This window comes from Capra hircus, chromosome 19, assembly GCF_001704415.2.
Source record: "Capra hircus breed San Clemente chromosome 19, ASM170441v1, whole genome shotgun sequence".
NCBI classification, from domain to species: Eukaryota; Metazoa; Chordata; class Mammalia; order Artiodactyla; family Bovidae; genus Capra; species Capra hircus.
The window spans coordinates 36,681,016-36,698,325 of record NC_030826.1 but is presented as its reverse complement, the minus strand read 5'-3'; the positions used below and the strand labels follow the sequence as shown (position 1 = coordinate 36,698,325).

At 54.6% G+C, this 17,310-nt stretch overlaps 1 protein-coding gene across 3 annotated transcripts; it reads left to right on the top strand.

Moving 5' to 3' along the window:
- Window positions 12,404-16,994, top strand: NXPH3 (neurexophilin 3). Of its 3 annotated transcripts, XM_018064911.1 has the most exons (3): window positions 12,809-12,882; window positions 14,818-15,095; window positions 15,251-16,986. In XM_018064911.1, the coding sequence occupies exon 3, from the start codon at window positions 15,332-15,334 to the stop codon at window positions 15,953-15,955; it is 624 nt and encodes a 207-aa protein (XP_017920400.1). In that variant the 5' UTR covers window positions 12,809-12,882; window positions 14,818-15,095; window positions 15,251-15,331; the 3' UTR covers window positions 15,956-16,986. The 3 variants fall into 3 exon arrangements, with proteins under 3 accessions (XP_017920399.1, XP_017920400.1, XP_013828057.2); XM_018064910.1 differs by lacking the exon at window positions 14,818-15,095 and having other exon boundaries at window positions 12,404-12,882; window positions 15,251-16,994; XM_013972603.2 differs by lacking the exons at window positions 12,809-12,882; window positions 14,818-15,095 and adding an exon at window positions 13,113-13,241.

Below are 17,310 nucleotides of genomic sequence, written 5' to 3'. Positions count from 1 at the left end.
CTCCCCAAAATGCATAGGCCCAGTCTATGAGAAAGAGAGCAGACAAATTCCAGCAGAGGGTATTCTACAAAAAAAAAAAAAAAAAATAGCCTGACCATACTCCTCAAACTGTCAAGTTATCAAAAATAAGAACAGTCTGAGACTAAATGTAATGAGGTATCCCGAATGGGATCCTGGGACAAAACATGGTAAAAATTAGGAAAATCTGAATACAAGTATGGACTTTGGTTAACAATAATATATCACTATAGGTGACTCTGACAGTAAACAGTCCACCTGTAAAAAGGAGATCTGGGTTCAGTCCTTGGGTCGGGAAGATTCCCTGGAGAAGGGAATGGCTTCCCACTCCAGTATTCTTGTCTGGAGAATTCCATGGACAGAGGAGCCTGGTGGACTAACGTCCACGGGGACACAAAGAGTCGGACATGACTGAGTGAATAACATTTGTGTGTAACAATAGTATTTCACTGCTGGTATCTTTAGTTGCAGCATGTGGGATCTAGTTCCCTGACCAGGGATCAAACCTGGGCCTCCTGCATTGGCACCAGAGAATCTCAGCCACTAGACCACCAGGGAAATCTTATTATTGTTTCATTAATTGTAACAGATGTACCATGCTAATATAAGTTGTTAATATTAGGGGAAACTGTATGGGGTGGGGCAAGGGATATCGATGGGAACTCTCTGTACCATCTGCTTAATTTTTTCTGTAAATCTAAAACTGTTCTCATGCAACTGACAAGGGCTTACTTTCCAAACATACAAACAGTTCGTGCAACTCGCAACAACAAAAAACATGAGCAACCCAATCAAAAAATAGGCAGAAGACCCAAAGAGATATTTCTCCAAAGAAGACATACAGATGGCCAACAGTCACATGAGAAGATACTAAATCTTGCTAATTATTAGAGAAATGAAAATCAAAACTATAATGAGGTGCCACCTCACACTGGTCAAAATGGTCATCATTTAAAAATCTAGAAATAACAAGTGCTGGGGAGGATTTGGAATAGAGAGAACCCTCCTACATTGTTGGTGTGAATGTAAACTGGTGCAGCACTATGGAAAACTCTATGGATGCTCCTCAAAAAACTATAAATAGAACTACCGTATGATCCAGCAATCCCATACCTGGGCATATATCCTGACTAAACTATACGCAAAGAGAAACATACATCCCTATGTTCGTAGTGGCACTGTTCACAATAGGCAAGACATGGAAACAACCTAAATGACTGGATAAAGGAGATGGAATACTATCAGACATAAAAAGGAATGAAATAATGCCATTTGTAGCAACATGGATGGACCTGGAGATTATCACACTAAGTCACAAAGACAAATACCATGTATTATCACTTATGTGTAAAATCTATAATGAAAGCTGAGTGCCAAAGAATTGATGCTTTTGAACTGTGGTGTTGGAGAAGACTCTTGAGAGTCCCTTGGACTGCAGGGAGATCCAACCAGTCCATCCTAAAGGAAATCAGTCCTGAATGTTCATTGGAAAGACTGATGCTGAAGTTGAAACTCCAATACTTTGGCCACCTGATGCGAAGAAGTGACTCATTGGGAAAGACCCTGATGCTGGGAAAGATTGAAGGCAGGAGGAGAAGGGGACAATAGAGGATGAGATGGTTGGATGGCATCACTGACTCGATGGACATGAGTTTGAGCAAGCTCTGGGAGTTGGTGATGGACTGGGAAGCCTGGCATGCTGCAGTCCATGGGGTCGCAAAGAATCAGACACGACTGAGCGACTGAACTGAACTGGTATGTAGAATCTAAAGTATGACACAAATAAACTGATCTGCTTAACAGAAACAAACTCACAGACATAGAGGACAGATTTGTGGTTGCCAAGAGGGTGGGGGAGATGAATTGGGGGTCTGAGATTTGCAGATACAAACTATTAAGTACAGAATGGATAGCAAACAAAGTCCTTAGTGTATAGCCCAGAGAACTATGGCCAATATCCTGTGATAAACCATAATGAAAACGAATATGAAAAGGCCTATATATATATTATTGGAGAAGGCGATGGCACCCCACTCCAGTACTCTTGCCTGGAAAATCCCGTGGACGGAGGAGCCTGGTAGGCTGCAGTCCATGGGGTCGCGAAGAGTTGGACACGACTGAGCGACTTCACTTTCACTTTTCACTTTCCCGAATTGGAGAAGGAAATGGCAACCCACTCCAGTGTGCTTGCCTGGAGAATCCCAGGGACGGGGGAGCCTGGGGGGCTACCATCTATGGGGTTGCACAGAGTTGGACACGACTGAAGTGACTTAGCATATATATATTATATATACAAGTATAGCTGAATCACTTTGCTGTACAGCAGAAATTAACATAACATTGTAAACCAACTATATTTTAATAAAATAAAATTTAAAAATATCTATCTCATTGTTTTAAATTGTATTTCCCCGATGCCTTCTGAGGCTAAATCTCTTTTCACATATGTTTTCTGTCAACTGCTTGTTTCTACTTCTGCCCACTCTTTTATTTTTTGCTTTTTTTTAATTGGCTTATAAATTTTTTTCATAGTAAGGATATTAACCCTTTGTTACACATGTGTGGCAACAGTATTTTTGGGGGGGCTGTGCTAACAGTATTTTCTTAAGTCTGCTGTTGGCCTTTCTGTTTGTGGAAACATATGTCACCCAGAAAAATGTTCTGTAAAAAAAAAATCTTTCTCTTTTGTAAGACTTCTGAGTCTTCTGTCACGGCAAGGTTAAAAAATTATTCTTCTAATTTTTCTCCTAATATTTTTAGCTTTTATTTTTCACCCATCAGGGATCTATTTTGCAGGTGGTGTCAGGTGAGAGGGGAGGATGTGGCTTTATTTCGTTCCAGATGGACCATCGATATGGCAGCAACATTTATTAAATATACAGACTTTCCCACTAACTTGCCATTCCTCTTTAACAGAATATAAGTTGCCATGTAGAGCCTTAGATCTGGGTCTGGGAGACTGTTCTCCAAGCTGTCATCAATATCCACCTCAAGAACCCACACCCATCTTCTCCTTAAAAGCTGTAACCCCCTGCCCCACTCCTCCCAGCTGGAATCACCCTTATCCCCACTTGACCTCCCTTACCCCCAACTTGACCTCCTACGGAAGTCATTCATTCAAACCATACACTCATATATCGCGCTCCTCCTGAGTGTTAGGCACTGGCCCAAAGAAGACTGCACCTGTCTTCTAGGAATTCACAATCTGGGAAGAGAAAGGAGAACAAAGTGAGGCCAAGTAACTCTGAGGGAATATTGATGGGGAGAGGTGTCAATTCCATTTCGGAAATCTTCAAGAAGGGCATGACACTGAGGTGGGTGAAGGGTCCAGTGGTGAGCAGGCGTTCACCAGGCAGTCAAGAAGGAAAGAGCTGCTGGGAGGCATGAATAGTGTGTGCAAAGGCACCAAGGCAAGGCAAAGCTTGGTATGTTTGGGGAGATGCAAATGGTTCAGAGGCCCCAGAAGGCGGGTGCTGGTAGAGAAGAGAAAGTAAGGGGCAGGCTGGCATGCTAAGTCTGAGACAGACTGGGACCTAGGACCTGGGACCCTTTGCTGCAATGGTTGCACCTGGACAAAATACAGGGACAATATAAGGGACAAAAAATAACTGCGTGCATGCAGAGTTGGAACAAGTTATGGACAAGATATAAAAAGGCCAAAAAAACCCAATTGCCACTTTTGAAGAGCCCAGAGCAAGGAAAAAAGCAGGGTACTCTGCATGCCACTTGCACACACCACCAAAGGGGTAAGCAAGTCACCTAAGCCACCCCTCAGGTCTGATCCCTGGACACACTCCTACCCTCACCGCATGTAAGGAGCCAGCTTACCCTTCCTAGGTGAGCAAGCAAGCAGGGGGACCTGTTACTTGTTCTCGTTCCCCCTTGCTGCAGCAGGGCCCCAGTAAAGCCTAGCCTGAATTTCTCGTCTGGCCTCTGGTCAATTTCTATTGATTAAGGAGGTCAAGAACCCACATCGGTAACAAGCAGGGCCAGAGTGCTCACAAGTGTGCTGCAGTGTGTCTGCCTTCTGCGAAGCACAGTGTGGCAGCAAGTGCACCAACTCTCATATCCCATCTCCACTTTCTACCTGGTCTGTCATATACTTACTACTTCGCTTTCAGGTGGGCTTCCCTTGTACCTTAGCTGGTAAAGAATCTGCCTGCAATGCAGGAGACCCCAGTTTGATTCCTGGGTCGGGAAGATCCCTTGGAGAACCGATGGGCTACCCACTCCAGTATTCTTGGGCTTCCCTGGTGGCTCAGACAGTAGGGAATCTGCCTGCAGTGCAGGACACCTGGGTTCGATCCCTGGGTTGGGAAGATCCTTTGGAGAAGGGAATGGCTACCCACCTCAGTATTCTGGCCTGGAGAATTCCATGGACTGTATATCCATGGGGTCAAAAAGAGCCTTCTGAGTGACTTTCACTTTTGCTTTCAGTTAGCTAATCTTTTTCCCTAAAATAAAATCATTTTAAAAAGTCACTTTGTATCACCTCCATAAATGGGAAACCAGTATCCCTTGCTATAAATAAAATAAAATAGAAGAAAAAGCCTTAAATGGAAACGTATTTCTACAAAAACTAAAATTGTTCATCTGTACTATTTTAAAAAAAAAAGGAATATCCCAGCCAACACAACAAATACTTCACATTAGGACACACTGGTGTGCTGAGTGAAAGAATGGGCTGCCTGGGTCCAAATCCCAGCTCTGAAGAGTATTAGCTATGGATCTCTGGGGAAGCCACCTTATCTCCTGAAGTCTCTGTTTACCCATCTGTAAAATGTGGCGATAATAGAACCTCCCCCACTAGGGACTGGCCACAGCCTGAAAGGGACCTCAGTTGGGCAGCTCCCAGGAAGGGTCAGTGCAGCTGTGAAGAGGCAGCAGGAAGGAAGCCAAGGAGGTGTTGTGTGATTAAATGAGAGAATTTGGGTACCATTTCATGAGTGTTCTCAATATGCCTTGGCTAGTTTGAGGCTGTAGGAAGTCCTCCAAGGATATGAAACAGAAGACCATCTCGTTTGCATCTTTCCTTTGACTCTGGTGTAAGTAAGGAATGACTGAGAGAGATCCGTCCAGGCTGCTGTGGTCCTAATGAGCAGGGATGGAGTCCTGAATCCTCCAGTGGGTTGGAGGAGATGCAACTGGACATCAGGAAGAGAGACTGGGGGTAAGGCTGGCACCAAGATCCTAGTGAGGTAGATGATGGGGCCCTTCAAGGAAGGAGGAACACAGGAGGCAAGACCATGGTCCAGCGTGTGAGGAGTATGATTCTGTATACGTGGAGTTGGCAGTCTGTGAAATCCCACATCCAGAGTTGGCTGATTCAGGGCCTGACATTCAAGGGTGAGTAGGTTATGCCTTTGGGCCGAGGTCAGTCCCCGCCCTTCAAGCCTGAAAGGTGGCAGAGTCTCCCTAGTCAGGTGTGGGCGCTCAGGAAACACCTCCATGGCGTCCTTCCTGCGGCCTTTTCACAGCTGCACTGATCCTTCCTGGGAGTTGCCTGACTAAGGTCCCTTTCAGGCTGTGGCCAGTCCCAGACTCATCTCCTAGTGTACCTCCCTACATTGAAATCTGGGAAGGGCTGGGGCACTGGAGGGGAGCAGTGATGACCCCAAATGGGGTGGAAAGAGAATACTATGGGAGTCTTCCTCCTGAATTCTCTGGGGTCTCATTTGGCTCCCACTCCAACCCTGCCCCTTCCTGAGGGCCCCTGGACTACCCCTGCCCCATCTTTAATCAGCTTAGGAATTGGAAGGTTTTGATCCCATCTCCCCAACAGAAACCCAGGTCAGCGCTGCTCTGGGAGCCCGTCACCTCTGGGATCACCCTGACAGTGTCTGCTCCACATCTCAATGCCCCCTAACACTGCCCGCCACTCCCCCGCACCCCCACCTAGGGGTGCCCAAGAGTTTAGATAGGAGTTCCTTAAATGGAGGGGAGGTCCCGGTAGTCCTTCCTTCCACCGCTAGGCGTCACCATCGGCCTGGAAATGGAAGGCGCAGCCAGGCCCTCTGGACGCCTGGTGGGCAGCGGGCCCCGGCTAGCTCTATGCGGGGTGCCAGGGACCCTGCAGGAAGGACGCCTCGACCTCCGGAGGGCTGCCATTGGGTGCTCTGGACCCAGTGTCCGTCGGGGGTCCAGAGGGGCACGTGTCCCGGAATTCTGGCCGCTGTGACCTGGAGTGGAGACGAACTGGAGGGCCAGCGTGCATGTGAGCGTTGGAACCTGAGGGCGCCACGCCTCTCCGCCCACCCTGCGCCCCTTCCGTGAAAAGAAAGTGGAAATTGTTCAGTTACGGATGTTATGCTGACCCTTTCACAAATAAAGAACTCGAGGCTCCCTTTCTGTGCCCAGGTGGACGACCCCTCTCCCTGACTCAGTCGCGACCATAACTACCCCAGAGCCGCCTCCCTGCCAAGCTCCTGATCCGACAGCGACGTGAACACCTGAGGTTGAATGAGTAGCCGAATGCAAATATAACGACAGGTGGCACTCACTGAGCACTTTCTATGTGCCAGACGCTGCTCCCAACAAGCTTATACGTGCATACTGTTAACCATCCCCATGAACAGGCTGGGCACAGAGAGGTGAAGGCATTTACCCGTCACAGTGACAAGTGAAGGATTGGGACCCAGGCAATCTGGCCCGAGAGCTCGATTGCTCAACAACGCCTCCGAGCCGGACAGGCCCTCCCTTGGCTTCAGCAGTTTCCACCAAGCGCTTGGGCGCCAGGCTCTGGCGCTAGAGAGAGACAGAGAGAGGAGCGCAGCGGGCGGGTGCGGCGTCATCTTCCTGGCGCGGCAAAGCGCCCCCAGGCGGCGCCCCGAGTGACCACCAGGCGGCGCGCTGACCCCACTCGCGTCCCACTCGACACGCCCGCGCGGTCTCCGCGGCCTCCCGGTGGGAGCTGGCGCTGACCACGGCGACCTGGGGCCAGCCGACAGGTGGAGAACAGCTGACCTGGTGTCAGGTGTGGGGTCCCTGCCAGGTGCCCCGCGGTCTAGCGCGGCCCAGGGCCTGTTTTCTTCCCCTTGCTTCTCACCTCCGAACATTCTGGTTGTACCGTGAAAGGAGCACAGGCAGACTCCTTATGTTCAAGGGCTTCACTGTTTACAAAGCTCTTTCCACCAGCTCAGTGCAGACAAAAGACCGAGGTACTCTGTGCCCACTGGGAACCAGATGTTCTCACCCTCGCAGTCCTCACCCGGAGAGAGGGGCAGTGCCAGCTCCCTAGACAGGCAGTGCCAGCCCCCCTAGAAGACAAGATGTTCTCCCAAGATCACCCACACAGCCAGTCTCAGGGCCAGGCCCTAATCCAGGGATCCTGGACCCCACGTTCTTACCCTTTCCTCTCAAGAAAGCACACGTGGGTGTACAGCCACGTGTACAGCCCTCCTGGGTGGAAAGTCCCGTGAGAGGCAGGGGCACAGACAAAATGACCCCTCAAAGAGGCAAGCACAGTGTGGGATGTTAGTGGGAGCTTCCCTCAGGCCTCTGGGGCCGGAGGATTCCCGCCTGCTTCCTGGCCCCCCTGTTCCCGCTGCTGTCACTCCTCCCTGCATGACTGGCCCTGGCAGCCCACTGTACCCTCACTGTCCGTCTTCTGGGAGTCCCTCACACGCTCACCTCTGATAACTCTCGAGGTCTGCACACCTCCCAGCCTGAACCTTCCAGTGGGACCTCCACCCTGCACCTAGCTCTTCACTGCACCTGAGCACCTGAAGCAGTTAACACCGCCTGTCCAGGGCAGGGCACTGCAATCTCCTGCAAACCTGCCCTTCATCCTGTGTCCCCGGGCTAGAAAGCTGGGGGCATCTCTGACTCCTCAACCACTGTCCTAGAGCCTAACTCCTCTTCGTCCCACTACTTCCATGTCTTCCAGGACCATCCCCTCCTCTCCATCCCCAGGGGATCTGCCCTAACTCAGGACACCAGCACCTCCAGGCTCCTAGTGTCATCCACTCTCTTAAATCTGCTGCCAGCAGAGTGATCTTTCTAAAGTGCAAGTCTGCTCCCTGTTTAAAACTTGTAAATTAGAAGTTTGTAATACAAAACATCTTAATCATAGGACAAAACCCAAACCTTTCACCAGCCCTGTAAAGCCCTGGGCCATCCAGGCCCTGCCCATCTCTTTGCCCCCTTCTCACTCCCCATTCTTTCACTGCCTTCAGCTCCTCCAAAGCACCAAACTCTTCCTAGGCTCTGAGCCTTAGCATGCACTGTTCCCTCTGCCTGGAAGGCCCCTCCCTAGCTTGATAGCTGGCAAGGCCTCCTCACCCTTCTGATCCCAGCTGCAACTTCACATCTCACAGACCTTCCCCCTGACCAATTCCAGGGAAAGTGGGACCCCTCCTTAGTTCCTCTCTCTCTCAGAACTGGCTGGTCTTCTTCCTTCACACCACTTGCCAACATCTCAGAGCTTGTATTTTCATATGCTTAGCTATTTAATCTCTGTCTCTCCCAGAGCCCAAATTCTCCACTTGAAGGACTGCCATCTCTGAATCACAGCTGTACCCCCACACCCAGCCCAGGACCCAACATAAAAGTAGACATCCGATAACTATTTGTGGAACAAATGAATCTTTCATCTTGTTCTCATCAGAACCCCATTCCCAGCCTTTCTTTCATCTCTGGCCTTTGCATGAGTTGCTTCCTCTACCTGAAAGGTTCTTTCCTTCTCCCACCTCAGCTGATCCACATATCATAAGACTAGTTTCTCTAGGATTTGTCCTTGGCCTCCTCATTAGAATTAGGGTTTCCCTCTGGGCTCCCCTGTTTTCCTCTAATAGCATTCTATCATAACACTCAAAAATTGCAAATTTCCAGGTAAACAGGAGAGATTGTTAGCAACAATGATCTACTCCCGCCTCTCCCGCGACCTCTCCGCTCCAGCTGGCTCAAGGGCATCCATTCTCTGCCTTTCAAACCATCAGGAGCCCCATTTCCTATTCATTCAATAAGCACTGATCAGGCACCCCTGTGTTTTTTTTTACTGCAGCACTGGAGTGGCAGAGAGGAGGGGAGGGACACAGACAGGATTCTTCCAAAGGTGAGACTGAAGCAAGCGAAAGCATCAGAAGTGCTAAGCAAATGCCCAGCCAACCCACATCCAGGGTGCAGGTAGGCACCAAGGAGGCTGGGGGCCAAGGGCAGGACTAGCACATTGAGTTCCACCCTCTTCACTGAGCACCTGCTGTATGCCGGGTGTGATGGGTGAGAGGGTTAGGGATATGGAGAGGTGACCCTGAATGGCAGACACATCTGGGGTCAGTCACCTCCAGCACAGCTGTGCAAAGGTCACTGAATTTGTGGTCTGTCTTCCCATCCTGGGAGCAGCTGGAAGAAACAGTGTTGGGGCCACTTCCCAGAGGACCCTCTGCCAAACCCTACAGTCTCTTTTATGCCAGGCTGCTCTGCTCCTGTGAGCCGCTGCTCATTCCCTCTTTCTTGACATTCCCCACACACCAGTTTATCAAAGTCCAGAGGCCATTACCTGGGAAAGGGGCAAAAATGCATGGTCCTGAGCTCCCATCTGCTGACCCTGGAGTGGGACCTGGCATCCGCATGTGTACAGTTGCCTCAGCCTGGCACACTCATGTGAGAGCCCCGCTGCTTCTGTTGCTTCTGGGATCAGCCCACAAACCCTCCTTGCCCCTGGCTGCCAGCTTCTGTCCTCTGCCCACCCCTTAAATCCATCCAAGCCCCTTGTTCTACTTGCACATCCACACTCTAGTACCCCAGGCTAGACTCTGTTCTGCCTTTGGTTGGCTAACAGCACCCAGACTTGACTTGACCGAAGCCAACCCCCCTGGAACCAACCTGCCTCCCCACCACTGGTAATGCCCACTTCAAAGAGCATCCTGCCTACTGTCCAAGCCAGAGACTTGGTTATCAGACTTGACTCCCTGTCTCCCTTCCTCCCTTATTTCAGCAACAACTCAATCCTGATCTGCCTCCCCAGCATGTTTCCAGTCTCCCTGTCTCTCTCACCCCAGATTGCATTTATCCCCTAACTGGTTCCCTCCAGAGCGCTAGTCTTTCCTCTTTCTTGTGAATTCTCCAAAACGTTCTAAAATGCAAATCTGACTATAATTACCAGCCCCCCTTAAAACCCTTCAAAATGTTTTCAAGGTCCTAACCCCCTTGACCCACAGGAAAGACCTTGGGTCAGCTGTTCCCAGCTTCCTGCTCCAACTTCTTCCCCTCCCCTATTAGATCCAGTAACAGCAAACTGCTTCTGGTGCTAGCCTCCAGATCTTAGACCATTCATTCGTCCTTTGGCACTACCTCCTCCAGGAAGCCATCCCTCTCCACCCACACCCACACGGTCCTTGGAGTATACGTACTGACTGCTGGAAGGATCTTTCTACTCACCACACCGAGTTATAATCATTGATTTTCATGTCTCAGTTCCACACTAGCCAGTGAGATCCTTGAGGGCAGGGATGGAGTTCCATTCATCTGTGTATCCCAACCCCTGGCCTGGTGCCTGGCACCAAGGACAGGCTTGGCCAGTGGTTGATGGATGAATGCGGAGTGGAAACTTGAAGGAAGAGCGAGTCAGTCAGGAAGGACTGAGAGGGCAATGAGGGCAAGCCTGGCAGGAGGCTCAGCCAGAGCAAATGTGTGGGCAGCAGAAAAGAGCTTCCCTTTATCGCACGCCATGACTGCCCGCCAGCCACTGTGCCTGTACTCTGCTGCACATTCTGTCTCATTTAGTTCTTGCAACAACAGATCAGGAAACTGGCTTCAGAGAACCAAAGCAACCTGCCCAAGGTCACACAGCCAGGCCCGGAATGGAATCCAGGACTGTCTGGCCTGAAAATCTGTGCTCTTTCTGCTGGGTCACACTGCTCTCCTGGGGATAGGACCTTCTGGAGATGGACAAGGAGTGGGCCCGGCTACGCCTCTGCCTAGCTGAGCGCCGGAACCAGCTGCCCACACTCAGGCCGACAGCTTCTTCCTCCCAGCCGGACCAGAGGCTCAGAGGCCAGACAAAGATTTATCTGTTCCTTCCTCCCCTGGCTTTGCTGGGGTGGGGGGTGGTCTTTGATTAGACATGCACACCCCCCACCACCCCCAGAGAAGGGCTGCTGTCTCCTGTACTGCCCAGGGTGCCTGGGGAATGCAGGGGGCCCTGTGACGCTGTCTGGGTTCTGCAGAATCTGTCTCCCTCATCGCACTTGGCCCAGGCTGATATTAAGATTCATCTGCATTCCCCATGCACCCGCCTGGCAGATGGTGGGGGAGGAGGCTGGGTGCGTGCTGGGGGCTGCAGCCAGAGACCAAGCTGGGCCTCGAGGGCCACAGCAGAGTGCCCACCCACCCTGCCCCACCGGCCAAGCCCAGGCTGGGGCCGTTCCAAATGCTGGGGTACCTCCTCAGCCTCACAGCCTCTGAAAAGTGCTGGGTGCTGGGACTTGACCTTTGATTTTTCTAAGGACTAAAGGGGCCCTGCAATTCCAAGAAGACAACGTGGAGCTGTGGGGTGATGGGGGATGGGCCCCACTTTGCAATCTCGAATGAGGGTCTTTTTCTTCCTTCTTGCCCTGGAGGGTTGCAGAAACCTGAGACAGAAACCCTGCTGGCATAGGAACCCCACATCCCTCACAGGAAGGGCAGAGTGAAGAATGGAGGTACAGCCTCCAGGGGCCTTGCTCACCTCACTTCTCAGCTTCTCAGGAGGCTTACCCTTGACCACAGCCCCAGATATCCAGCCTGGCCCCTAGCTGCCTTTTCATCCCAAGACTCCAGTCAAGTTTCCTGTCACAGCGACTGGACTGAGAGGTACTGGGGGGAGGTGGGGAGAGTTATCCCAGCCCCTCTGAGTAAAGCAGAAGAGGATAGGAATTGAGATTATAACCAAAGGAGTTCAGGCTAGACACCCAGAAGAACTTCCCCCAGCACAAAAGCAAGTCTTGCAGACAGAGGTGGACTTTGGGCTGTGGAGACGGAAGGAAGACCTTCTTTTCTGGCTGTCTTGTAACGGGGTTTGGGAAAAATAATCTTTCCAAATTCCAGGTCTCTTGGGGTTCAGGGCAGGGCAGCAGATTCTCAGTTCTCCTTACCAGGAACAGAGGCCCTGCTCAGGGTTGGAATTAGTAGGGTTCCTATCCCCGAGGTCACCACCCTCTCCCTGCCTCGCGGAGTAAACTCCGCCCCCAAATCCTGCCCCCTGCGTCCTAAATCCCCGGGTTGCGGGCCGGCAGGGGAGGAGTTAACTCCGGAGGTACCGGCTGGGCTCACAGTACCTGCCGCCGCCGCCGCCGCCGGTGGTGGGAGGGACGAGGAAGCGGGAGCCGCCTGGGCGCCAGGAGCGCTCCAGTCTGGCGGGAGGCAGCGCGGGTAGCGGCGGCGGGGCTTGGCGCGGCCAGGGGCGTCCGCCAGGGGGCGCGCCGCGACGGGGCGGGAGGGGCCATCTGGCCTGGGGAATTAGCTCTGGGGCGAGCGCGCGCGCGGGTCCCCAACACATCTGGGCGAGAGCGACGCCGCTGGAACCGAGGGGGCATATCTGGGGCCGCGGAGCCACCGCGCAGCTGGGGCCCTTCGAGGCGGTCGGGGCGCACATCTGGGGCCGCGAGAGGGGGCCGCGCCGCGCGCAGCTGGACCGGGGAGGGGGCGGCGGCTGCACAGCTGGACCGAAGGGGGCGGGGTCGGTCCTGGGCGGCTGGCCGCGCGGAGGGCCGCCAGGGGCCGGGGGACTGGAGCATGGGACGGCGCGCCTGAAAGAGCGAGCAGGGGTGAGGAAGGGCCTGGGACCCTGAAGGGAACAGACGCGAGGAAGGGGCACGAGAGCAAAGGAGGAAGATGCAACTGACTCGCTGCTGCTTCGTGTTCCTAGTGCAGGGCAGCCTCTATCTGGTGAGTGATCCGCGGGGAGCGGCGCGGAGGGGCGGGGGCTGGGAGGACTGGGGGAGAGCGCGGGAAGCTTCCGAGCCCGAAAACTTTCTCCCTTCCCCCCAGCATCCCGGGGATGGAGGAGAAGCCTCGAGGCTGGGGGAGAGGGCGGGTCCGAGGCCGGAGACTGTACAGGAAGGGTTAATAGGGGCGGGGAGAGGGTGCTGGGCTGGCCCACCTACTCGGCCGCTGGTGGCGGGAGGTGCGACGGGCGAGAGGGAAAATGCCCGCAGACGTCGCCAAGGGTCACTCGACCTCTTCCCGGGCCCCGGGCCGTGCGGAAGGGTAGTGGAGGGTGGCTGTGGAGCTGATGATCTGCCAGGGTAGGCGGTATGGGCTCTTCCGTGACCTCGGGGACGCGGAGGGCCCCGGAGGGCCCCGCGCTCTGGGGCCCCCAGCGCACGAGCTGGCCCAGGCGGGGGGTGGCCCCCGCGTCCCTCGCTCCCGCCTTCCCTCCCGCTCCCTCCCTCCTTGCCTGTTGTTTTCCTCTCCTCTCCCGGCTGCGCGCAGCCCGAGCCCCACAGGACCTGGGCAGGCGGCTCCCGCCCCGGGCGCTCGCGGCAGCTGAGCGGAGCGCCCGAAGCCCGCTCCCCGAGCGCTCGCTCGCGTCTTCCTGGCGGCCCAGGACGCGGGGAATCCACACCAGACCCCAGCTCAGGGCGCGAATCCCCTCCGACCGACCGCCAGCTACCAATCCTGTCGTGGAGAAGCCTCAGAGCCACATCTGGGTCTTCTCAAAACAATAATCCCCTTTGCCATTGTGTGGAAGAACCCTTCCCTTGTCACATCTCCCCCAGGGCCCTTCTCTTCATCCTCCAGACATTCAGCTGTGACCCCCGCCCCCTCAGGGTTAAGTACACGCACACGTCTTTTGCCTTGACCCCAGCCCCGCGGCCCTCCCCTCCTGCTGTCCCTCTGCCCCACCCTTGGGTCCTGGCAGGCAGGGACACCGCGCACAACCGCAGACATGGCCAGGGCCAGAACAGGGGACGTGAAGACCCCGAACCCCTTTGTAGCCGTGCGTATGACAGCCTCAGGCATTCCACATCCTTATCCCGGGTCCCAGCAAGTCCAGATGCTGCCCAGCTGTGAGCTGGTGCACCTGGCGCTGGCTATGAGACACAGAGGGCCTTTCTTGAAAAGCTGAGCATACCCACGCTGGGCAGCTGTCCTCAGGGAACCTGGTCCATTCCCCGGTGCCCTCCTGAGCTGTCCTGTGTTTGAGCTTGTCAGGCTGTCCTGCTGGCCCTCCCCACAGCTCCTTCAAGAAGCCTCCCCAGATGTTGCCTGTCAGTAGAGTGGATGCTGCAGAGGCCATCTGAGCCTCCGCAGAGCTTTCCAGAGATCCCAGATGAGGGTAGGGTTTGGATAAAACTCCCATAGAAGGACCCATCTGGTCTGAGAGCCTGGGGGTATGGTGGATTAGGAGGACTGACCCTGAGGGACTGTCTTGTGGTGATGTACACTGTGAGGCTGGTGTCCCCATCTGTGAAATGGGAATAAGAACTCCCTCCTAGTATGTCGTGTCCTGGCATGTTATCATCAGTGGAGTTTGGTTATCCTGGTTATGGAACTCACCCAGGTCTCCCTCAAATCCTCCCATTAAAGCCTAAACCGCATTTGTGCTTGAGAACTTCACTGGGTTCTGTTTTCTTCTCTATCCTCTGTTGGTTCTCTTTGCCTCTGAGGGTAGAAACTCCCCCAGTGCAGGAATGGCGTCTCATTCAACAGACTAGAAAGTTCCCGAAGGCAAGGGCTGTACCTCCCCTGTCAAAAGAGGGGCTCTCTCAGCAGAGAGATGGAGCACCCTGACCTGGCTTGGGGCTCTTTGAAGGCAGACAGTGTACCGCCCCCATTAGCCTGGGAATATCACAGAGGTGGAGACTGTATCTCTCCTAGACAACAACTGCTCTGTCAACGGAGGGGTGTACTGCGGTCTGATGAAGGCTCTCCCGAGATCAGGAGCTGGGCCTCCCCCATCAGACTTGGAGCTCTCTTAAGAGGAGAAGCTGGGTACCTCTGCAACCTTGGTCCCGGGAGAGAATTCCCCACCATCCTTCCAGACTTTGAATAGTGGCCAGAGGCAGCACAGTGGCGAGAGGAGCTAGGCGTGGCCTGAGTGTCAGAACGTGAGATGGAACCATGACACAGGCCAGACTGCACACCCAACCCCCAGTGTAAGTGAGCAACGTGCCGGGGCCCCTCGGCCCCAAGTCAGAGTGGAAGGGAGGGGCAGAGAGACGGTGCTGGTGGTAAGGAGTGGTGGGCCGGAATTCCTGAGTCCTCAGAAGGAGGACCCAGGTGCTCACTCTCCTCCCAACTCCCTCCACAGGTCATCTGCGGCCAGGATGACGGCCCGCCAGGCTCAGAGGACCCTGAGCATGATGACTCTGAGAGCCAGGCCCGGCCCCGGATGCCTCGAAAGCGGGGCCACATGTCCCCTAAGTCCCGCCACATGGCCAACTCTACTCTCCTAGGACTGCTGGCTCCACCTGGGGAGGCATGGGGGGTCCTTGGGCAGCCCCCCAGTCGCCCAAACCACAGCCCCCCGCCGTCAGCCAAAGTAAAGAAAATCTTTGGCTGGGGTGATTTCTACTCCAACATCAAGACGGTAGCCCTGAACCTGCTGGTCACGGGGAAGATCGTGGACCACGGCAACGGGACCTTCAGTGTCCACTTCCGACACAATGCCACAGGCCAGGGCAATATCTCCATCAGCCTCGTGCCCCCGAGTAAGGCTGTAGAGTTCCACCAGGAGCAGCAGATCTTCATCGAAGCCAAGGCTTCCAAAATCTTCAACTGCCGGATGGAGTGGGAGAAGGTGGAACGGGGCCGCCGCGTTTCGCTCTGCACCCACGACCCAGCCAAGACCTGCTCCCGAGACCACGCTCAGAGCTCAGCCGCCTGGAGCTGCTCCCAGCCCTTCAAAGTCGTCTGCGTCTACATCGCCTTCTACAGCACGGACTACAGGCTAGTCCAGAAGGTGTGCCCGGATTACAACTACCACAGCGACACTCCCTACTACCCCTCTGGGTGACCCCGGGCAGGCCGCACAGGGCAGGCCAGGGCTGGAAGGACAGGCCCGCCCGCACAGGAAGCCATCTGTCTGGATACTGGGCAGGGAAGGGAAGGGGCCTCAGGCAGGGAGCTCCGGGGTGGAGAGGAGGAGAGGCCAAGGGTGGCCAGAACCGGGTCTCAGGTGGTGGGGAAGGGGTTGCAGGTGCTGGCCCCAACCTGAGGCTGTGGAGCGAGCAGGACACAGGAGCGCTGGCCAAGGAGTGGGTTCTCTGGGTGGCCTCACAGGGCTTCCCCACTGAGCGACAGAAAGATGCCGGGTCCAGGAAGGCCCTGGGGCAGGCAGACCAATAGTTATTGAGAGGAGCCTAAAATCTTGGCTCCCTCCTTGCCATCCTGAGAAAGAACAGCAATGAGGAGATTATTTCGTCAGTGCGGTCCAAGTGAGCACCGCAGGATGGTCGAGCTGGAGCGTCCTGGCAGCCAGCAGCAGGAACTCTCCAGCCCCACCCAGGGGGCAGCGCTGAGCCCCCATCCTGGACTGTGGTCTGAGCTCGGCTTGAGGCGGAAGTGGTGACCCTTGGAGTCTTTGATGTTTTGGCGGAGAGGGAACCTGCTCCTAGCCAGGCCTCTCCTTTCCAAAATCGCTTCTCTTGCCATTCCTCCCCACCCCACCCTCGAGCTGAAGTACCCCTCTGTCCGTAAGACAGGACAATGGCGATTCTCCCAGCACCAAGGCCACAGGTGGAAGCCTCCCATGAGCTGCGTGTTCCTCCCCCGTCCTGCCCCTGCTGGCTCCTCTGGGAGTGACCTTATCCAGCAAGTGAGCCTTCCACAGCCAGCCTTGCCCATCAGCCCAGGGCTCGCCTGGATAAAGATGCTGCCTCCCTCGTGGCCTGCTCGGGGTGGGCGAGGCCACACTGTGGTGGGTGTGCTGGACCTGTCCCGTAGTGTCTGTCTGTGGGGGTGGGGGTGGGGGGTGGGGTTTGTGAAATCACTTGATGGTCGACTTGTGTGTGCAGACTCTTGTTCACCGAGCAGGGAATAAAGCTTTCCTGGATATCGGACTCCGAGTTGTTGGGGACAGAGGGGTCGGGGGAGGGCCCCAAGTGCCCGGTGGGCTCTCAGATGTCAGCAGGACATTTCCTGAGGCCGAGCTGCAGAGCTCCAACAGCTGCTGGAGCTGATGCTCCAGGGCTTCCCTCCCTGCCCCCGCCTAGCCCCAGAAGCTGGGCTGATGCTGGGTGGGCCTGGCATTTGCCAAGCACCTGGGGAGGAAGAACTAGCAGGTGGGTGGGCCACACAGGGTGGGTGATCCTGGTCACCTTTCTGGGTTGCCATTTGGGTGGGCCCACTGGGGTACCAATGCTCTGTCAA

Coding starts and splice junctions, on each gene's coding strand:
- NXPH3 (XM_018064910.1), top strand. CDS start 12,829: ATGCAACTGACTCGCTGCTGCTTCGTGTTCCTAGTGCAGGGCAGCCTC. Junction 12,883..15,250: donor TGCAGGGCAGCCTCTATCTG/GTGAGTGATCCG, acceptor CTCCCTCCACAG/GTCATCTGCGGCCAGGATGA.